General features: G+C 31.3%; 1 protein-coding gene across 2 annotated transcripts in view; it reads left to right on the forward strand.

Annotated features, from left to right (window-relative positions):
- Window positions 1-319: 319 nt before the first annotated feature.
- Window positions 320-24,871, forward strand: part of LOC127290437 (amyloid-beta-like protein) — a 694,733-nt gene continuing 670,181 nt past the window's right edge. The window contains exon 1 of one of the 2 annotated variants that reach the window (XM_051318992.1): window positions 320-667. In XM_051318992.1, coding sequence (XP_051174949.1) covers window positions 611-667 — 57 coding nt within the window. In that variant the 5' untranslated portion in view covers window positions 320-610. The remainder of the gene's footprint in view (window positions 668-24,871) is intronic. The other variant, XM_051318991.1, reaches the window with a different exon arrangement.

The raw sequence follows: 24,871 nt of genomic DNA on the forward strand, positions 1-24,871 counted from the left end.
GAGCAGGAAAAAACCTTTCGAAATCATATAGGTCAAAATTTTGTTCATCCTTTTATACAATAGTTATGATTTTTGAAAAAATGCAATGCTCACATTTTGGCAATTGGATCACTTCAGGAATTTCGCCCCATATATATTTATAAGATTGTAAATAATATACAAGTTCAGTTTTATAACTTAAACAACAATTTTCTTTGCTGTTGTATTGACTGTTTTTATTACGCATGTTGATAGAGATTTGTACGCTTCCCCCTTGTCGTAGGAAATCACCCTCATGCTGTTGGTTTCCAAGACCCTCTAGCTACTTTACTCGTCATGGTAGCTTGCGCCATTTTGAAAGTTTTCTGACGCAGTGACCCACCCAGTGCTAGCAGCACAAATAGTGCTAACATTGCCAATAGTACCTAGCAGTAAGGCAACGTGATCGCGCCGGGGTAATTTTTCGTGATCAGACGTATGTTTTTTCATCAGTGATTGATTGTCGCTCGCAGTGGTAACAGACTAAATTTAAAACTACTTTATATAAAAACAGTTTTCGCATGTGGAGCTGAAATTTCTAGAAATTGACATTCTTTAAGTGAAGAAGTGTATGATAAGTTTTTCGTGAAAAATGAAAGAGATAATTAAGTTAGTTTTAGCGCTTGGATTCTTTATTGTTCAAATAAAGGTAACAAAATAAAAAAATATATTACTCAACTTTCAATATTAAAAAATCAATAAGCATTTTTCAGAAATGTTTTCTTTTTTTACCTTAGATTAGTGAATTATTTAATTCCTTAGATGCTCATTATTTTATCTGTAAATATTTAAAAAATGTAATTTATTTAAAATTGTTATTTTATACAAAATAACCAGAATTTAATTCCATTTGAGCTGTACTTTTTATGAAAAAATTAAAATATTTACACAACTAATATTGTCATTATTAGCAACATTATTTTTTATTGATAATATTTGCGTTATTAAAGTTATACTTATTGTTAAATTTCTAAGAATATAAATAAATTTTTTTTCTCGAGGACAACGTAGTCATTTTGAAAATCATCCCCTTTGAAATCAATAAGTCGGTTGTGGACTGTAGATGTTAGTCAGAAGTAAGAAATATTATTTAAAGAATGAATTGAATAAGTACAAAGTTCTCATAAAAATTATGTCATTTAATTTTCCAGTACCATTTACAAAAAATGTTTTTAAATACATAGCATGTGAATTTCATTTTATACGAATTTTTTTACAGCTCTATAAATATTTTTAATGTTACACTGAAAAAAAAAATTATTTGAAACAAGTAATTCAAGTTATTTGAAAAATAAGTTCTTGTTTCAAATAGGTACTTTATATTTGGATCCAAAAATATGTATTTGATTCAAATAACTTAAATTATTTCAAACATATTTCAACCAAATAAATCGTACTTAGTTCAAGTAAGTAATTAACTGAATCTAACAAAGGAATTTATTAAAAAAAAAAATATTCATAACTATTTATTTATTTATTTATTTGAAACAAGTATTTGATTTTTTAATACAAATAAAAATTATTTGACACAATAAATTTAATTTATTGATTCTAATACACTAAATTATTTAATACGAATAATGCATTATTTAATACTAATAGATTATATTATGAAAAAAAATTAAAAAATATTTCGATCAAATAAATATTTATTTGAAACGCAAATAGTGAGTTTTTTGAAACTATTCATTTATTTAATTCACTCAAATATTTGGTTTTATAATACAAATAAAAATTATTTGACACAATAAATTTATTTTATTAATTCAACTAAATTAAATTATTTATTTTAAATAACGCAGTATTAAATGCTAATTATTTATGTTACGAAAACAAATAAAAAATATTTGGATCAAATAAATTGTTTATTTATATGTAAAAATTATCAAAAATAAATATTTCCAAAAACCTTTTTTTCAGTAATATTAAAAAAAAATATAATTTCAACAATAATTTATTTTAATAATTATTAAAGCAATAAATAAGGCATTCTATCTCATACCTTTCCACCTTCAAAAGAAGATCGCTAGTAAGGCGTTTTTTTTAATTTAATTTTTTCATATAAAAAAGGAATAACACAAGCCTGCAAAATTTCGCTTCATTCTGTAACAAAAAAAGGGGAAGATGATTAATGTAGGTTTTTTCACGTAGAATCCGAATCTCACCTCCAAAATGGCCCATCACGTCAGGATTTTTTTATAATATTAGTTTAAGGGACTAAAAAAATGTCCATTTTCGGGAATTTTTTGTGGCTAACCAAATTTTTATTTCATTTTACGAAATTGTATCGTATAGTACTACTCTTAAGCTTCAAAACCTATGTTTGCAAAGTGTTTAATGATTTTTTTAAAAAAAGTTATGTACATTTCAATTTTTTTTCATTTCGTTAAGGGGACTTTCTTGTTTAAAATTGACAAAAAAGTCACGTTTGTTGTAAGAAGAGTATTAAATAAATTGCAAAAATTCTTTTTGGACATTGTTTCACATTACATAGACCAATAATATATAATAATATATGGGCATATCTCTAGAACTTTTAAACTTTGAGATATTAGAAAAATATATTTTTTTTTCAGGGCACATTCGTGAAACAAATTTTATTGTCTTCAGTATTGATCAAATACTATAAAAAAATTTGCGTAACTCATTTTTACACATTGTTACGCGACACAGTGGGCCTTATTGCAAAAAACATGCCCAAAATCTCTAGATGTGTTTAAAACTAACTGAAATTTGTTACTCGCGGATTTTTTTGGTCGCTGATTACAAATCCGACGTTAGTTTTTCAAAATTCAAAATGGCGGATCCAATATGGCGGACGACTTTTAAAAAAATTGATCGAATTTGGCTGAAATTTGTTACTCGGGGGTTTTTTGGGTCGCTGATTACGAATTTGATCTTAGTTTTTCAAAATTCAAAATGGCGGATCCAATATGGCGGACAACTTTTTAAAAAAAATTGATCCAATTGGCCTGAAATTTGTTACTTGGGGGTTTTCGTAGCTTAGTTTTTGTAACCATGTACATAAAATTTAAAGTTTCATTACTAATATTTAAAATGGTGTATCAAATATGTCAGAAAGATATTTTTCAATTATTCAATTTTTTAAAAAATTTTGTTTGCAATTTTGGATCCACCATTTTGAATTTTGAAAAATTAAGTTCAGATTCGTAATCAGCGACCCCATAAACCCCCGAGTAACAAATTTTAGGCCAATGGGATCAATTTTGTAAAAAGTCATCCGCCATATTGAAAAAACTAAGTTCAGATTCGTAGTCAGCGACGCAAAAAACCCCCGAGTAACGAATTTCAGGCCAATTGGATCAATTTTTTTAAAAGTCATCCGCCATATTGGATCCGCCATTTTGAATTTTGAAAAACAAAGTTCAGATTCATAATCAGCGACCCAAAAAACCCCCGAGTAAGAAATTTGAGGCCAATGGGATCACTTTTTTAAAAAGTCGTCCGCCATATTGGATTCGCCATTTTTAATTTTGGAAAATTTAAAATTCAGATTAGTAGTCGCAGTGACCCCAAAAACCTTTGAGTGAGAAATATCAGCCAGATTTAAACACATCTATTAGTTAATACTTACTTTTCTTCACAAACTATGCGTCGGACAGTTTAGGTTTATATTCATTATTAATTATAAAGTTTTAATGAAGTGTGCAAAGGTTAACGATTTTTCTGTAGACTTTTATAATGCATGAGAAGAGATTACAATGAGTTGGGAGCATTTAGAAGCAAAATTCAACATGTGCTTTCAAATATGTGGTTTTTTTATATGAGTTACGTTTTAAAATTTAATGTTTGAAGTCATTGCATTCTTTGTGTAAAGGAGGCACACATTCCTGTATGGGTTCAAATTACTTCTTATTAGGTAGATAATATAATCCCGTTGTGCTGTTACTCAAAAACCTTCGTTAAAAAAGTTATATTAGTTTAACTGCTAACTTGTAGAAATTTTGAAAAAGTTGTCTCGCAAGTTTGAAGCTACATAGTTTTTATTCAATTTGAGGCACATCATTGTTTCATGGATTTTTTAGTTCTTCACACTCCCACCTACTTCTATTGCAAGCCACAAGACACACAATGTTTCGTTAAAAAAGTTACAGTCTATAAACTAAAAAAAACAGTCAATATCACACACTAGAAACTGTCGATTTCACCACTTTAACTTACGTTCGTCATTTCCTACATAATTAAAAAAATTATATAACGCATGATACATTTAAAAAGCCCTATAATTGGTCAAATTATGGTATTGAAAAATTATTAAAAAAATTCTTAAGGTATCATAATGAGCGATAACATAAAGTTTAAAAGTTCTAGAGATATGCACATATAAATTCAAATTTCAAACGCAAATCTCTTCATAAGGGTTTATTATAGACAATAAACCTAAAAAACGATTTTTTAGAAGGTTTTTTTTTATTTTTTATTAACAATTTTTTCAAAAATTCGAAAAAACGCCTTGTTTTTGGGGCAATTTACTCCCGTATAAAAAAACAGGGGGTAGAAATATGAGATTTTAAAGGTTTAATCTCTAGTTTTTTAACTGAGGAATTGAATGGTTTTTGGTTTTTTAAAAACGGTTCAGTAGATTTCGAGAAAAGCCGTGCTCCAATTTGAAAAATGTGTTTTCGAGAAAAACGCGTTTAAAGTTTTCATAAAATAATACATTGAGCCAGGACTATCAAACAATTGTTGACTACAACTTTTGTTTTTTTACATATTTTTTAAAAAAAACGTTATGGGACAGTAATTTTATAATACTAAGGAACATTTTCAACCAAAAAAATCGATTTTTGTGGAATTCTGAACCAGAAAGTCCCCTTAAAAATTTACATATCAAACTATGAAGGCTGAGGTATACAACGGGTAATAATAAAACAATAACTCAATTTTTAATGAAGACACATATAATAATTATTTCTTACATTGCAAATTAATTGCAACAAAATATTTAAACAATTTTTATAAACAAATTAGGATACATAAATTTTTTTGAAAGACATTTATTACGTTATTCTATACGTATTAATACCAGAAAGACAGATATTACACTTGTTTTAATAATTCTTTTGGCATTTAAAAGAAAAATATAATTATATCTTCCTTTTTAATGTGCTTAACACACTATTTCAAAATTAACTATCTTTCAATTGGTTTTAACAATTTCCTTAATTTCTCACAATTTCATAAAAAAATTCCGTTTTTAAATATAAAACTCTTAAGGGGGGGGGGTATAGTTAATTCGGTGAAAATAATGCATACTTTTAAGAATTTTTTTTGGCGATACAAAGAAAGTTAATATATTTATTAAATTTTTATATAATAGTATAACATTTGAACAGTATTTCACCAAATTTTCATTACAAAATATTGCGAATTGAGCGAGTAAGAGCAAATCTCCTCAGGCGCTTGCAAAAAAAGTTATTTTACGGTGTACACTCTAACTCGCAACAGAATCATCTAAAACAAAAAAACCAAGATGCATTAGTCAAAGGAGATGTTTGTCGAGGTAACGCTGGGAGGATTTTTTTTTTTTTCATTTTTCGATTTTTCGTAACACATAAAAGCCAAAAAACCGATTTTCTCTATAAAAAATCGACGAATTTGTTATTGTAAAATGAGTAATTTTTTAAAAAACAAAAAAAGCTCCCAGGGTTACCTCGAGAAACATCTCCTTTGACTAATGCATCTTGGTTTTTTTGTTTTAGATGATTCTGTTGCGAGTTAGAGTGTACACCGTAAAATAACTTTTTTTGCAAGCGCCTGAGGAGATTTGCTCTTACTCGCTCAATTCGCAATATTTTGCAATGAAAATTTGGTGAAATACTGTTCAAATGTTGTACTATTATATAAAAATTTAATAAATATATTAACTTTCTTTGTATCGCCAAAAAAAATTCTTAAAAGTGTGCATTATTTTCACCGAATTAACTATACCCCCCCCCTTAATATCTTGTAACTTACGTGAAAATAAAGCTTAATTTTTCTATTATTTAAAACATTTGACACGAAGCATAAAGTTGAAAACAGCCTTCACGAGAGTAGAATTTCATTTTTTGAATCAATAATAATAACCTAAATGTTTCTTCCGATAATAATAATCGTACTTTATTTTAAACCAAATTAATTTGAAGAATAAATTTGAAATTAATAATATATAAAAATCACTTTAAAGTACTTTATTAGAATAAACGCTAATTTTTATTGTCTCTTTATAGAAAATTTTTATTCCTGTATAGGTTGTGGTCAAATTTTTCAAAAATACATATTTTAAATCAACTTTTCTGTAAATCCTGAAAATTGTCCATAATAAATCACACGGAATTGGAAACTAGACAAACTAAGCTTTCTTTGCACGTAAGTTACAATATTAAATTTCAAAATTGAATTTCTTTATGAAATTGTGAGAAATTACAGAAAATGTTAAGACTAATCGAAAAATCGTTAAATTTTCTTTCTAAATAGTGTAACATTATATAGATAAAAATTAACTCCTAAGTAGCACGATATATCAACTAGATGTCACGGTGACATTCCCCGGTGACATCAGGAAAATGTCAAAATGTCCGCCTTACGGTGATATCACACGGTGACATCGAGGTGATATCATGGTGACATCAAGGTGATATCACAGTCATATCACAGTGATATCATGGTTGATATTTTACAGGGACTTAAAATTTTTAAAAAATTATTATTTTTTTTTTTATTTATTATTATTTTTTAAATTATTAAAAATTTTAAGTCCCTGTAAAATATCAACATGATGTGATATCACCGTGATATGACTGTGATATCACCTTGATGTCACCATGATATCACCTCGATGTCACCGTGTGATATCACCGTAAGGCGGACATTTTGAAATTTTCCTGATGTCACAGTGACATTCCCCGGTGATATCACCGTGACATCTGGTTGATATATCGTGCTACTTAGGCTGAAAAGACGCTCTGGTATAGCGATCGTCCTTTGAAGGTGGAATTGTTTGAGATAGAATGCCTCAAATATAGGACTACTATTTTTTTCTATTGTGAGCAGATTAATAAAGTTTAATTATATGTAATTCGAAAATATGTCTTAATAATTAAGAAAAGCTTGCACTTCTTAAATCAAGTTAATTCGATAGCCATGGTTCTTAACCCTCAGGGAACTTATTATAAAAAAGTAACAAATGTTAATGTCTGGGTTAATCTAACCCCGTAATTTTGACCGACTGTATTTTGGACTCAAATTATTAAAAAAATAAATTTTTTTTAAATCGATCGAAAATTTTCTGAGAAATGTGATGGTTTTTTACTCGGGTACCTCTATCATTTCATGCATATAAATGTAGAAATTTCTATTAAAAAGTTATGAAAAATTACATTAAACAATTTTTATTAATTTTTATAGTAGGTAATGCACATAATTTTTTTATAAAATATGTAATTTAGTTACTATAGTTAAATAATAATATTCATTAAGAAATCAACAGTTTTTAACTTAAAAATTACCATAAAAATGAAGTTTAAATAGAAATTCTTAATTTGTATTAAAAATGAATTTTAAATAATAAAAAATAAATTTCTTACATTTTTATATTGTTATTTCATAAATAATCTGCCTAAATATGTGCCTGTTTTGCAATCGAGCAAAAAGTATATACACGGATACTATTCAATGAAAGATCAATGAAATTCTGAATGTATACAAAATACTTAATACGTAATGGACAGTTTTTTAATAATCAACTAATAGTTATAATTTTTTATTAGCAATGTTTATGAATTGAACTGCTCATTTTGATACAAAATTGTCAATAAATGAAAAACAGGTACCCGGGTGCCTCGTCCGGCCATAGAGGTGCTTTTTTCCTTAGTCCCATAAAGATTAAACAATTTATATTGTTTGTTTATGTTATACTCATTAATTTTATCTAAATGAAATGTTTTCTGCGTTATAAAAAATTTTTTTTTACGAAATTTGTGATAAATTTTTTGATAGAATTTTTTTTGCTTCATTAACCTTTATGGGACTGAGGAAAAAAACATTCTATGGCCAGACAAGGCACCCGGGTACCTATGTTTCATTCATTGAAGATTTTGTATTAAAATGAGCAGTTCAATTCATAAACATAGCTAATAAAAAATTACCATTATTAGTTAATTATTAAAAAACTGTCCATTACGTATGAAGTATTTTGTATACATTCAGAATTTAATTGATCTTTCATTGAATAGTATCCGTGTATATACTTTTTGCTCGATTGCAAAACAGGCACATATTTAGGCAGATTATTTATGAAATAACAATATAAAAATGTAAGAAATTTATTTTTTATTATTTAAAATTCATTTTTAATACAAATTAAGAATTTCTATTTAAACTTCATTTTTATGGTAATTTTTAAGTTAAAAACTGTTGATTTCTAATGAATATTATTATTTAACTATAGTAACTAAATTACATATTTTATAAAAAAATTATGTTCATTACCTTCTATAAAAATTAATAAAAATTGTTTAATGTAATTTTTCATAACTTTTTAATAGCTGCATGAAATGTATAGAGGTACCCTAGTACCTTATCCACCCTTTTAAGGGTGAAAAAACTTTGTTTATTACTTCCAAATAAATAAATAAAAAGGTACATTATAAATAATACTAAACCACTTTGTATGGATAAATTTGATATGTCAGAAAACCTTAGGTCGATATGATTTTAAAAGTTTTGAAAAAAATCAATTCGAAAATGCAAAAGGTACCTGGGTACCTCGTCAGTCCCATAAAGGTTAAACATATTTATTATGTTAATAATTTATCAAAAGGTTAAATTACAATAAAATTATTATTATTTTTCAAAATCGTGAAATTTCAATACATACGAGAAATTATGTCGGGAATAATGCGATCTCTGCTATTTCAATGTCAATATAACTTTAATATCTTAAAAAATATTGTAACTAAAATTTTTTCGTTTACACCTTTTAAAGACTAATAAAATTCTAAAAAAATTGCAATTTAATTTAAAAAAAAAAATTTGACCCAAGTTATACGGCTTGCTAAGGCTAAGGAAGAACGTTTACATAAATTGTTTTGAATAATATAAATTTTATGAAAAAATACAATTCCAATGAGTTCAAGAACCATAAAAAATATTTGTTTTTTATAGAGAAATAATAAATAGTAAAAACACTAAAAATTGGATTTTTTTAGATATCTAATTGAAAAATTAACGTTTTCTCTTTATCGAGATACCATTTCTTTCAAGATTTTATTAACATCGACTTTTTTAGAAATAGCATAACCATGGAGTAGTATAAGTAGCACTCAGGGACCATACTTTAATTACGTAACGCTTCACAGGGGACCCCATTAAAAATTCCTGTGAAGGAACACACATAGAATCCTATTTCAAGTTCCTTCGTAAGTTCCCTCGTATGTTCATATGTGGTTTACCACGCAGGATCTTTTACAAAAGGATACTGTAAGGAACTTGTGTGTGAACTATCATGATTTCCCACATGTTGAAAATAATTACAACAAGGGATCTCACGATTTTTCCTGTGTAAGACCATGTACAAGTTCTTTTATAATCAACTTTTAATGTAAGATCCTACGTAGGATCTGAAAGATGATCTTGCGTGTGTTTCTTCACGAAATCCTTTTTACGAAATGTTGTATAAAAGTGTTCCTTCGCAGTACTCTTAAAGTGTTCCTAAATAGATTCCTGCATGGTAACCTTAAAAAGATTATTTACAAATTTGTACGTACCTTTTTGTTGCTAAATCATGAGTGTTTCTACGTGGTATTCTTTGATGTTTCTTTCACAAGTTCGTACCTACAGTACTCTTTATTAGTGTGTTACTATGTGGTATCCTTTGAAGTTTCTTTCACAAGTTTCTACGTACCTTGCTCTTGGTAAACAACATGTGTTCCTACGTAGAAGCTTTTAAAGTTTCCTTAACGAGTTCGTTCTACATCGTTACTAGAATATATATTCCCACGTGTGATCCTTGGTATGTTGACCCTATTGAAAATTCCTATAAAGTTTCCCACATGTGATCCTTTAAAACGAATCTATTGGGATATAGTTTATATAGTTTCCTACGTAGGATCCTACAAAGGATGTCACAAAAAATAAAAATTAAAAAAAAATTTGATTATTTTTTTTTATTTATGTCATTGTTGAACATACGAGGAAACTTAGGAAGGAACTCGAAATAAGATCCTATGTGTGTTCCTTCACAGGAATTTTCAATAAGGGGGTGGGTCACGCTATTTGTTACATACAACAAAAAAATGGCGCTAATCCATACAAAAATCTGTTACATGGGGGGAGAGGGTTCAAATTTCAAAGAAAAAGCGTTACGTAATTAAAGTATGGCCCCTCACTGTTGTTAAAAACATAGCCTGATTTTAGGATAATTAATTGATCCGAAATTGCAAGTCACCGATTATGACGCCTCTAGCGGAAAAGCGGTGAACGTAGGACTTTCAAAATTAACTTTATTATTTTTTAACATTTATGGGACTGAGAGGGAGGACCCTCCAGGCTTTCTATGGCCGGACAAGGCACCCGGGTACCTATGTTTCATTTATTGAAGATTTTGTATCAAAATGAGCAGTTCAATTAACTTTAAGTGTAGTGGACGTTTTAATGAAAGTAATAATCACATAATATCAATATTCATATTATGTAAAAAGAAAGTCTTATTTTAAGGCCGAAAAGAGCCCAGCAAACACGTTCTATAAATGTTATATAACAGTGAGGACGCAGTATCATAGAACATTTGTTACAAGCTGGTTATGAATCTGTTATATAACCTCATTGTAACAGAATTCTAGAACATTGTTACAAGGGAGTTACCGATCTATTCTTTATTATGCTAACTTCACAGTTCTGTAACAATGTAATGTGCCAAGGCACGGAACGAAAACAAGTGTATATTCAGTTCTGCGCCGAGGCACGAAACGAAAATGGTTATATATTTAGTTCCGTGCCAAGGCACGAAACGAAACTGGATATATATATATATATATATATTCGGTTCTGTACCAAGGCACGGAACGAAAATAGTTGTATTTTCAATTCCGTGCCGAGGCACGAAACGAAAATATAGAGGCATTTATTTTCGTGCTATAAGCACAGAATGAAATTAATTATTTGAGAATTTTATTTCGTTCCAAATTCGTAACCAACAATAAATGGGACCAGATTGACGGGCCTGTTTACATTAAGTCTCCTTGCACACAAGGATATTATCTCACAAATTTAAGAAAATATTATTCATTAGATATAATATATTACATATTATATGTTATATATTATATATTATATATTTTATATTATATATTATATATTATATATTATATATTATATATTATATATTATATATTATATATTATATATTATATATTATATATTATATATTATATATTATATATTATATATTATATATTATATATTATATATTATATATTATATTCAAAGATTTCATAGGAATTGGAAATTTTTATATATAGTAAATAAATAAAATAAATAAATCGTATACAGTAAAAATTGTTTATCAACACATTGACAGTCTATTGGATGTTAAATAAGATTTCCGAGAAATTCAATTAAAATTAAATAGATATAGACTAAATATACAGGGTGTATCATAACCGGGTACTATCAGGAAAATATATAAATCATAAAATATTCTTGAACTTTTTACTCAATTATAATTCCCTAACAACATCCGGATATTAAAGATATCCTATGGACGTACTACAGACATCCACTGGATATTCTGAAGGTATCTATAGATATCTTGAGGCCATCCTAGAGATATCCAATTTTCCGGATATCTGTAGGACTTTCACAGGATATCTTGAATATCCGGATGCTCTTTGGGTTATAAATCACGTACATTATAGAAAATAATTAATATACAACAGATTTAATCAAAATATTCATATTAATAATGAATAACATTTTGAAAAATTATTCGCCATATTGGATCCGCCATTTTGAATTTTTAAAACTGATATCGGATTCGTAATCAGCGACCCCAATAACCATTAAGTAACGAGTTTTATGTAAATCCGTTAATTTAAAAAAAAATATTGGTTCCGCCATTTTGAATTTTTAAAAAACTGATATCGAATTCTTAATTATTGACCCAAAGAACCCTTAAGGGTATAATGATCTGTAAATTTTGTTCAGTAGAAAAATATGTGGGCATTGTTCTAGAAATTTTAAACTTTATGTTGTTGCTCATTATGATATCTTAAAAAATTTAAATATACCTAACTTTTCAACACCACAGTTCAACAAATTTTTGTTCGTTTTACATGTAACTAGTATTTATTACTTATTATGAATATGTAAAAAACAATGAGAGTAAATAAAAGTAGTAAATTTGCCTGTTTTTAGTGGGCGAACACACTACATTTTTTCAGTTTTAACGCTGAAACTTTTTTACAATTTTTTATGGTCTGTGGTTTTTTGTGGATGTATTTGGGGATGTAAACAAATGAAAAATCCTTAAATTAATTATGTGCCTCACCGAGGAATAAAATTATATACCTTCAAACTTGCGAGATAACTTTTTTTGTAGTTGACAATTCAGCAATCAACCTTAGATAATTTTTTTAGCATTGGTTTTTAAGAAACCACACAACAGGGGTACATTACCTATATGATAAGAAGTAATTTGAACTTTTGCCCGAATGTGTGCCACCTATACATAAAAAATGGGACCACGTCTATCTTTAAATTTCCAAGCGAAACTCATTTTAAAAAGTCGAATTTTTTAATGGCACATCTTCAATTTAGCTTCTAAGTACTTTTGAATTATTGTGATCCTTTCTCCTATCTCATGAAAGTATATAAAAAAATCGTTAACTTTCACACTATCTGTAGAAAGTATATAAGTGATAAAAAATATGATAAAAATAAAAAATATACATATTGTTACTGAAGAGAAACAATTAATACATTGACGGATTTTCTTGAAATTGACATTGTGTACGATTTTTGAGTTTTAATTACAAATTTTAAGTTAATGTGAAAAAATTATCGATAGACTATTGATAATTTTTGGAGAGTGACTATCGATAGTCACTATTGAAAAAAACGATAATTTATCAATAGTGCAACTATTGAAAACAATTAATTTTTTGGTAAACTCGTAAAACCTGTTTTTATTCTCTGCACATCCAGGAAGACTCAGGGTGTTCCTCCGATGTCCAGGACATTAACCAGCGTCTTCCTCGGGAAAGTTGGCCCTGGTTTTTGTCTCTGCACATCCAGGAAGGCTCCGGGCGTCCCTCCGATGTCCAGGACATTAACCAGCGTCTTCCTCGGGGAAGATGGCCCTGGTTTTTATCTCTGCACATCCAGGATGACTCAGTGTGTTCCTCCGATGTCCAGGACATTAACCAGCGTCTTCCTCGGGGAAATTGGCCCTGTTTATAACATTTAATAATAATAATTATAGTGTTTAATGTTTAATAATAATAATAATATTTTATTGAATATTGAATAATATCATTGAAAATTGCATTAAATAATTATAAGATTAATTTTTTGATGATTTTGATTGCATCTCTCGCAGTTTGCAACGAAGACTAGCTTTGACAGATTGGTTATTGTGAACTGTCCACTGTGCATGCTTTGCTGTTGCCCTGGCATATTCTGAAATATAATAGAGAATATAATTCTTTTGTAGTAAAATTTATTGTCTTTTCTATTCTGTAGAAAATTTAACAATGACATTTTTTTATAATTTGAGATACTGACAAAATTTTAAAAAATTTATTTTTTGAAAGTCGTATGTTCGTTTTAATTTTTCTCATATTCCAGAGATACCTAGCGTCAAAAACTCGACCAAATCGCAGTTTTGGACGCAAAATGTTATAAAAAACTATGTGTGGGGCATGGGTGATAATAAGAGATTCTCTACTCTTATGTGATTGCCTCACTCGCATCGATCGTGCGACAAACTCACATGAGTTTTGATCGCGCTACTTTTTGCGCCCTTACCACACAAAGTACTATTTTATTAAGTTTTAATTTATTTTTTAAAATTTAATTTATTTTAATTTTACTTACTTTTGAAGCAATTCTAATACATTGATCAAATTTCTGGTTATGCGCAGTGCCACGTCTGCTTTCTTTTCGATTCTGAATATAGCAGAATTTTCATATGACTCTTCATCTAGAGACTTCAGAATCTCTTTGCTGCTAAGAACATTTGCTTCTCTTTTTAATCGTTTTTCTAAAAATGCATAGGATTGTAATACATTAAATACATGAATAAATAAATGACATATAAACATAAATTCGATAAAACATCACTATATACCTTTTTCGCGTTTTCCTTCTTTTTCGACTCTTCATCCTCTTTGTTACCTTCCTTCAATGCTTCTGTTGCTTTCCTCTTTCTACTTTGACGAGTAGATACTTTTCTGTCTGTTCCATTGTCCTGTCATTCTACATTCTCTTTGTTTAATTCTGTTAGGTCTTCTTTGGCCTTCCTTTTCTTTCGAGAAATTTTACTCTCATTTAACCTTTTTTGTTGCAATTTTGTCAACTCTGATTCATTATCTAAAATCATAAGCAAGAAATATTAAACATTTTTCAAACAATATTTCAGAGTGCAATTTGTAAATTTTTTTTGAAAAAAATAATAATAATAAATAAAATAAATAACAATTATTTTTTCATTTTTTTTACTATTTAATTTAACATATTAAGTACATTTTTTTTTTATTCTTAATTATGACTTATTTTTTAAAATTATTTTTTTATCGTTTTTATTATTTTTTATACTGTTTATTATAAAGAAAATAAACATTATCAATATAAATTACAAAAGGCTTCCGTTTCCGGTACCGGTATAGAGTACACGCGGTTTTGACGGGATCTTAAATTTTTATTAATAAAGTAAAGTTAATAAGTAAAGGGAGGGCTGAGTGAATATAAAAGTGGATAAGTGAAGTGTATGGTTGTTTTTGGATATATTGAGAGCGAGTGAAATTGGAGTGAACAGGGCGAAAAAGGGCAGTGTGAAAGCGTGAGTGTTTGAAGGTTAGGCGAAAGTGGGTGGTATTGTGGGGGTGTTTGTCGAGTGAAAGAGGGAGTGTTAGGGTGAGAAGTGCTGAGGATATTTAAGTAAGGGTGGTTTGGGCATAAGTGTTAAAAAGATAAGAAAAGTTAAAGTGAAATTGAATAAGGAAATTGTATGTGTGATATATAGTTTACGAGTTGCATGTGATTAGAGTAGTGGGTGGATAAAGTAGGAATGGCTTTTGTGGTGAGATCGCCAAAGGAAAAACAGAGTGGGCTTGGTGGGAGTGATCGGCCGAGTGACAGTGTGATGACGGGGGGAGTAGTCGCGGAGCAAGAGGCTAGTGGGCAGCAGGTGACAGGGGAATGCAAGAGAGACGAAGAGAAGGAGGAAAAGAGAGAGAGAGAGGGCAGTCAGGGACGGACGATGATAGCGAGGAGGAGTGCTTTGGAACCCCGAAAGCCGGTAGAAGTCAGTCTTTGACTGACTGCGCGGATTTTAGTGCTCGGAGAAGGGTTGGAAGGCGGACAAATGCAGAGAAAGAGATAGAAAGGTTGAAGCAGAAAAAGGAAAAGTGGTTTATGGCTTCATGGCAGGATAAAGTAAGAAGGGCGAAAGAGGAAAAAAAGGGGGAAGAGGAAGAGATGACGTTGGACGGGTTGGCACAGCTCATGATTGGTCTCGGAGAAGAAACAAATAAAAAGTTAAAAAGTATGAGCCAAGAATTAAATGAGTTGAGAGAAGAAGGAAATAGAAAGGAGGAGGCAAGGGACAGAAAGTTGGATGAAATAAGAGGAGAGGTGGGAGAAATAAAGAATAGGTGGGAACAGTGGGAAGAGTCATGGAGAGGAGAAAAAGAAAGGATGATGTTGAAACTCGAAACATTAGAGATCAAACACGGACAGGTAGAAAGAGAGGAGAAGGAAAGGGAAGAAAGTTATGTGAGGTTAGAGAGAAGATTGGAAAAATTGGAGAAGAAGGAAAGGGATGAAAGGAATAGTGCTGAGCAGATAGTAGGAACGGAAAAAGAAAGGGAAATGGAGAGAAAAGTGGCGGTGTTAACGAGGCAGGTTGAGCAATGGGAAAAGGAGAAGAGAAAATGCGGAATAGTTATTAGAGGGTTAAAGGCAGGGAAGGAAGAGGGTAGGGTAAAGGTCGAGAAACTGCTATCAGACATAGGGGCTAAGGTGAATATCAGAAATGTAAGAGGTATAGAAGGAAGAGATAAGGAGAAGCCAATGACGTGGGTGGTACAGTTGAGCAGTGAAGAAGAGAAAAGAGAGGTAATGAGGTTAAAAAGCAAATTAAAGGGTCAAACAGAAAGGATAGACGAAGACAAAACGTGGGAGGAAAGAAAGAAGGAGTGGATGTTAAGAAGTAAAGCTTGGCAGGAGAGAAGTAGGGGCAATGTTGTCAACTTAAGGAGAGACTGTGTTTGGATAAATGGAGTGAAATGGTGGATAGAAGGGGATGAGTGGATACAGGCAGGGGTAGGTAGGGATGAGGGGTTTGGAGAAATAAGGCAGGAGAAAGAACAGGAGGAGATAGACAAAGAAAAGGAAGAGTAGGAGGGAGAAGAAGGACGGGAAGCAAGGAGGAAGAAGGAAAAAGGTCAATAAAAATAGGATATTGGAATATTGGAGGTTGGAAAAATAAAGATGAAGGATTTTGGAAGACGCTAGAGAAATGGGAAGTTATATTTCTAATGGAAACGTGGGTAGAAAGTAAGGATTGGAGAAGAATGAAAGGAAAGTTACCAAGAGGATATAAGTGGAAAATGCAAGGGGCAAAACGGACGTATGATATTGGAAGAAGCGCGGGGGGAATGATCTCGGGGGTGAAGGTGGGGATTAACGAGGGTAGGGGAATTGGAGGTATGAATGAAACAGATGGTTGTATGGTGAGAACTTTGAAAATTGGAAGAGAGAAAGTCGACGTGGTGGGGGTATATAGAAGAAGAGGAGAAGATGAAGGATGGGCGAACGTAGAAGAATGGATGGATATAGGTAGGGATAGAATGGTGCTAATTGGAGGGGATCTGAATGCATGGACGGGGGAATTAGGAGGAGGAGAATGGAATGAGGAAACGAAAAAGTATGAAAGGGTATCTAAACATAAGGAAGTGGATGCAGATGGAAGAAGATTGATTGAGATGTTAGAGGAGAGAGGATGGATGATATGCAATGGTAATACAAAGGGAGACGAGGGAGGGGAGTTCACGTTTGGTAAAAAGGGGGATACGGTGATCGATTATGTATTGGCTGAAGAAAAGATGAGAGAAAGGATAAGAAGAATGAAAGTAGGGAGAGAGACTGGGGCAGATCATTTCCCGGTGATAGTGGAAGTAGAAGGGATAAGCAGAAGGAAAAATGTCAGGGAGTGGAAGGAAAAAGAGGAGAAAATAAAAATGGGAAAGTGGGAAGTGGAAAAATTAATGGAGTTTGAAAGGAGAGTGCAGGATGAATGGACGAGGGGTAGTGAGAGTGAAAGTATAGATGAGAGAATTGCGAGAATGAAGAATAATATAGAAAGGTTAAGGAATGAATTGGGACAAGAAGGTAAAGAAAAAACAAAAAGAAAGGGATGGTGGGATGAAGAGTGTGAACGGAGTAAAGAATGGATGAGAGAGAATATCAAGGAATGGAGAGAAGGACGGATTAATAGATTGGAATATAAGAGACGGCAGAAGGAACACGAACATCTGATTGGAAAGAAAAAAGAGGAAGAGAAGAAGAGGTTCATAGAGGAAGTAGAGAAAGCGGTGAGAGAAGGAAGAGAGTGGGAGGTAATTAATAGAGAGAGGAAGAGAAGAGAGATGATAAATAGAAATATTAGCATGCAAGAATGGACGAGTTACTTTAAAGGCCTAAGTGGGGGGGTGGAATATAGAGTAGTGGGGGAGCAGAGAAGGGAAATTGAGAATGAAGAAGTGAACGAGATAAGTATGGAAGAAGTGGAAGGTGCAATTAAGAGATTAAAAAGGAATAAGGCGGCGGGGCATGACGGGATCGAGGCGGAAAGTATGATTTATGGAGGAGATGTGGTGAAGCATGAGATGTGGGTTATTATCAATAAGGTATGGAGAGGAGAAGGATGGCCAGAAGACTGGAAAACGGGGTTGATTGTTCCTTTGGCAAAGAAAGGAGAAGCAAAGAAGGTAGATGAGCATAGAGGGATTACTTTAATGCCGGTAGGTTATAAGGTTTATGCAGAAGTGATAAGGAAAAGGTTGGAAGAGAATGTGGAGAGAGTGGGAGGAATACCACATAATCAAGCTGGATTTCGGAAAGGAATGGGAACAATGGACCACATTTACACCTTGAATTACCTGATAAATAGGAATCTAAGTAGGAAAGCGGGTAAATTGGTAGGATTGTTCGTAGATTTTAAGGCTGCTTTCCCATCTGTAAATAGAGGAATATTGTGGAGAACCTTAAAGGAGAGAGGAATAGAGGACGGGCTCGTGGAGAGAATTAAAGAGCTTTATGTCGATGTGAGAGCCAGGGTGAGAGTAGGAGAACAATTAGGGAATTGTATATGGATGGGTAGAGGTCTAATGCAAGGGTGCCCACTTAGCCCACTCTTATTCAGTTTATTAATGGCGGATATGGAAGAAAAAATGGAAAAAAGAGGAAAAGGAGGGGTAGTGCTGGGAAAAGGGAGATTGTATTCTTTAGCATATGCGGATGATGTGGTTTTATTAGCAGAGAGTGAAAGTGGTATGAGGTTGTTAATGAGAGAATTTGAGTTGTATGCGAAAGAAAAGGATTTGTGGGTGAATGTGGGGAAAACGAAAATGGTGAGATTCAGGAATAGAAAGAGTGGGGATGAGGAAGTGTGGAAATTGAATGGGAGTGTGGTTGAGGAAGTAGATGAGTTTTGTTATTTAGGATTTTGGCTAAAGTATAATGGGGGTTACGAGTTGCATGTGAGTAAGAGAATTGAGAAAGCGGGGAGGATAATGGGGCAAGTGTGGGGAATTGGAAAGAGAAGGTTTAAGAATGAATGGAAAAAGAGAATGTGGTTGTTTGATGCGTTAGTATGGGCAGTGTTGTGTTATGGGGTAGAGATATGGGGATGGAAGGAGAGAGGAAGAGTAGAAAGAATGAATGAAAGGTATATGAGATGGACAATGGGAGTAAGCGCAAGTTGTCCTGGGTACATGTTGAGAGAGGAAATAGAGAGGGAGAAAATGGCAGTACGGCAGAGAGGGAGAGCATGGGGGTTTGAGGAGAGATTGAAACAAGGAAAAGGGAATGAATGGGCTCAATTGTGTAGAGAATGTATTAGAGAGAGAGAGAGAGAATAGGAAAGAATGTACAATCGAAGTGGGAAAAAGAAAGGACGGATGCTTTGGAATGTTGGGGAAAGAATGACAGGGGTTGGTATGGTGTAAAAGAGACATGGAAAGAAAGAGATGGTAAGGATAGATGGGAAAAAATTGGAGTGTCTAAGTATAATAGATGGTATAAAATGGTGAAGAATGTGGGACAGCCGAGATATTTAGAGAAACTGAGGAAAGAAGCGAAATGGCAAAGAATGGTGAGATATAAAATGGGGGAGGGAATGAGAGAATGTAGGTATTGGATGAGGAAAGAGGAGAAGCTGTGTAGAGTGTGCGAGTTTGATGTAGAGGACTGGGAACATGTATTAGAGAGGTGTGTGAAAGAAACGAGTGGGATGAATGAGGATTGGGGTAAAGAGGCTAAGGTGCGATGGATATTGGATGAGAATGGGCAAGGGGAGGAATGGATGAGAAAATTGGATGAAAGGAGGGGAGAAAAGATGAGAGGAAGAGGATTGAATGAGAGGTGAGAATGGAAATATAAGGGAAGGGCGTAATAGGGGACGAAGCCAGTATGGGCAAAAAAGAACTGGAAACGGAAGCCCGGGCACTGGCGGATAGAATTAGTTAAGTTAAGGTTAAGATAAGTTAGTTAAGATAAGGAAAATTGTATTAGTATTTAAGGATAGTATGTAACTAGGTTAAGAAAATTGTATTTGGTTCCTCGAACTTTGCCGTAGGCAAGGAGAGTAAAATAAAATTGAATATAAATTACAAAATTTATATTATAAAAAAAATATATTGTAAAAATCTCTCAAAATTAAAAAAAAGCACAAGATTATATTTATATTATATATTTGAAAATAAACATTTTAATTTAAATATAAACAAAATGTTATTAAATCTTAAAAATTCGAATTATTTGTAAAAATAATAAAAATGTTTTTTTAAATTGTAGCAAAAGGTTAAATTAAACAACAAATTAATGAAAATATTTATTATGTTTATCTCTTTTTTTGTTAAATTTTATTTATAATTTTTTTGGTGTTAAAACACTTTAACACGTGATTAAATTAATTAATATATAAATATATGTTTTTATAATAAAATTAAATTTTATTTTTGGATTTAACCACCTAATTTGATCAGGTGCTGTTGAAATAAAATAATAGTTTTAGAAACAGTAAATATTTAAAACAATTTTAAATTTTATGTGTTTTTTTGTACTTAAAAAGATAATAATAATGTAATTGAAATAAACCATATTAACCTTACTCCTTTTATTAATTATTTCAATTTTACATCGAAAAGAAGATTAAATTATGCATCAAGTACAATATTTTTCTTTTTTATTCAGACAAAGTTTATTTTATTAATTTCATGATATCAGTTCAGATATCATGATATCATGAGTTCAGATATCAGTTTCTTTAAATTGAAAATAATATGCATTATAATTAAATCGATGTTGCTGTTCCCGAATGGAATTTGAATTTATTCAAAAACATATATATATACATATATATTATATTATATATTAAATTAATTGAATCGTTTTTCAAAAAATTGCTTTAATTAAATAAAAAATTTTCTTAAATCAAAATAGATTTATTTTAAATAAATAAATATATTTCATTTCATTTTTTTATTTTACGTTATTTAGGATGAAAATTATTTACAATCAAATTCATCGTCGGAGGTTTTCTGGGATACTTCTTCATCCATTTCAAGTGTAAACGACGGAGAAGATGGATTTTTTGGCTCTTCTTTTGCTTCTTCATCAATTTCAAGTCATGACGTGCTTTCTGGTTTCTCATCTACTCTTTCATTCACTTCAAGTGTTAACTTTAATGAAGAAGATACAAATTGGGTACCACAGATTTCTTCTTCTTCCAACGTGTCTTCAATTTCAAGTAATAATTTTGTTGAAAGCATGGATGAGATTTCCGATTTCTCCAGCACTTCTTCCAGTTCAAGTTTAAATTTTAACGAAAATATGGATGACGATTCCAAAATAGAAAGGCTTTTTGAACCGCCCTACGTTGGATCAAGTAGTTTGAATGGGGATATTTTAGTTCAAATTCTCGATATTTTTGTAAACAGCGCTGTAACAAAACAGGCTCTCGATAAAACTATTAAACTCGTGCAATCTGTAACGCCACTGGGTGCGAGTAACTTTCCGAAAACAAGGTATTTCCTACTACAATTATTAAAAAAATTGATGCCTCATTCTTTTTCCGAAACGGTAATAAGACATAAGATTTGCGACCTCTGCTTTAGATATCTAGAAAAATTTAATGTAGAACCACCAATTACCGTTTGTGATGTTTGCTCCAATCCCGATTTAAATGGAATGGTTATTCAATTTAGTATTAGCGCTGCGTTACAAGACGCTTTCGAAATTTGCAGCATTATATTGACGAATATAAAATAGAACGTAACGTTAATCAACATGAACATTTAATATATGATGTCATTTCCGGAAGTGAATTTAAACAACTACAAGATACAGTTATGTTTGGAGATTACGATTTGTGTTTGCTCTGGAATGGGGATGGAATACAGACTGATAACGACAATGGTGAAATGTGGGCCATTCAGGCCCAAATCTTGAATGTTAAACCAAGAAGTAGACGAAGGTTTCAAATGCTTTGTGGCGTGTATTATAGCAATGTGAAATCCAAGCGTAAACCTGAAATGGCGGCGTTTTTAAAGCCATTTACGGAGGAACTAAGGAATTTGTCAATCAGAGGATTCAAATGGAAACAAAAAGGTACAGGTAATATCATAACATCTATAGTGATTGCTCCAGTCGCCACATTGGGTGCTCCAGCTAGATGCGTGGCACAGAATATAATGCAGCACAACGGAGAATTTAGCTGTTCAACGTGCGAACAACGTGGAGAAACTTGCTTCACTGGAGCGGGTCATAATCATGTTTTTCCCTTAGAAGAAGATTCTCCCCTAAGAACAAGGGAAAGGATGTTAAAACAAGGAAGAGAAGCTAATGATAAAGGAGTAGAGCATAAAACAGGTATAAAAGGCCCTTCCATAACAGCACAGATGCCTCATTTCGACACAGCAAAAGGTTTCGTTCCTGATTACATGTACGCCGTACTATTAGGTGTTGCTTTGACATCTTAAGTCTTTGGTTTAGTCCTTCAAGTAACGATAAAGCTTTTTACATCAAGAAATTGCTAAGGGAAGAAATTGACAAACTATTGCTGAAAGTAAAACCTCCGGATTACATCACGCGAGTACTAAGGTCAATAGATTTAATATCACACTGGAAAGCATCTGAAATTCGAGCCTTTCTTTTGTATTATGGTCCGATTCTTTTAAAAAACCGACTTCATGATCTTTATTACAATCACTTTTTACTACTGGTGAAGGCAATATATATATTATCCCAAGATGTCATCAAGCCGGGGGAAATCGATTTAGCTGACACTTTGCTTCGCATTTTTGTATCTGACGTGGAAGGTTTATATGGACTTGAAAAATGTTCTTTCAACGTGCACCAGCTTTTACATCTTGCTGCTTATGTTCGAATGTGGGGTCCACTTTGGTCCGGGTCTGCTTTCCCATTTGAAGATGGAAAAAGCTATTTAATAAGAATGATACATGGGACAAGAAAGTTAGATCTAGAATTGGCTAATACTATGCGCTATGTAAATGTATTACATTTAGTAAGCGATTTGATTAAGAATTCAGAAATTAACTTTCATTTTAATACGAGTATCATTCCTGTGCGCGACTCATACATTATAAAAGTATTACCAATCGAAGAAATTGAAGGCAAACTTTTATGTGTAGAGAATTACGTTTGCTTCGTTCCGAATCGATTTGAACGCAAATAAATTAAATGTTAAAAATATTGATCGGTTTAAAACATAAGTTTTTAATTTGTTATATTGAATCTTCTTAAAAATAAAACTTCTTTTCTGTAGCTGAAATGTTCTTTCACTGCATCTTTTATTAAAAACTTTAAAAATAATTACTACTTTTATAAAATGTTCAAAAATAATTTTTCAAGCAACTAAGTTACAAAAATTTCTTAAATTTTTTACAACTTTAATTTATTCTCTAATTCCATTGTTTAAACAGTTTACAATTCATCAAATAAGTTGTTGATAAGCGACTCTCATCATAAGAATTGTAGACAACATTCCGAAAATTACAAAGAAGGAAAAACTTACCGCAAATTTTGTGAAGAATACGATGGTGAATGTCCTGGCCATCAGAGGGACGCCCGGAGCCTTCCTGGTTGTGCAGAGACAAAAACCAGAGCCAACTTCCCCGAGGAAGACGCTGGTTAACGTAATGGACATCGGAGGGACACCCTGAGCCATCCTGGATGTGCAGAGACAAAAACCAGGGCCAACTTCCCCGAGGAGGACGCTGGTTAACGTAATGGACATCGGAGGGACACCCTGAGCCATCCTGGATTTGCGGAGAATAAAAACAGGTTGTACGAGTTTACCAGAAAATTAATTTTTTTCAATAGTCGCACTATTGATAAATTATCGTTTTTTTCAATAGTGACTATCGATAGTCACTCTCCAAAAATTATCAATAGTCTATCGATAATTTTTTCACCTGGCATGTACCACAATTAAAAAAACAAAAAAAAGATGTTAGTTAAAAGACTAATAATGAAAATAGTCAAATAAGAACTCGCTCTTCGACAAGAAATTCTACTCTGAGATAAAATGTTTCATTTGTAATTTATTTTATTTCTTATTTTTCATTTATAATTCTTGTATTTTTTGAATAAAACAAAAAACACACTTTTTCACAATAATAAAATGATTATTCCTTATAAATCGTTTTAATTTTTTGGTGTCCTTAATATTAAATCATATATTTGGATTTCAAATTTTAATGAAAAGTAAGTTTGCATTTGTAATCAGTGGCCTTAAAAACCCTAACACATCAAATTTTCTAAAAATCAAAGAAATTTTGTAAAAAAAGTCCCCCATATTTAATCCACTTTTTCAAATTTCAAGAACTAGACTTATAATTTTATAAACTACCTTCTAAAAACGAGGCCATAAGCAAAAGAACTAATTTCTTATATAAATTATACGTTACAAATCTAAAAACTAATTTTACGAGTAACGTAACACGTTATATTAAAAATAAAAATAACATTGTGTAAAAATGAATCACGCAAAGTTTTTTCTGCCATTTGATCAATTCTAAAGCCAATAAAATTAATTTCAAGAATGTGCCTCAAAAAAAAAATCAATTTTCTTCAACCTCAAAGTTTAAAAGTTCTAGAATAATGCCCATTTAACTGAAAGGGTTAATATTAAGTGTTAATATTATTAATATTATTATAATTCATTTATGATGTGAATATTCATTTATTGTTTATATAGTATTTTATTTAATCTTAGTAATGAAGTAAACTGTAGAATTAGATAAACATTCATTTCTCGGAATTCATGAGATTGTAATGTTTACATAATGTTGAATAGAGTGTTTAGAATCAAAACAAAATCCGAGTC

The sequence above is a fragment of the Leptopilina boulardi genome, unplaced genomic scaffold (genome assembly GCF_019393585.1).
Source record: "Leptopilina boulardi isolate dan_hultmark-lab unplaced genomic scaffold, ZJU_Lbou_2.1 LbouV2_66, whole genome shotgun sequence".
Lineage (NCBI taxonomy): Eukaryota > Metazoa > Arthropoda > Insecta > Hymenoptera > Figitidae > Leptopilina > Leptopilina boulardi.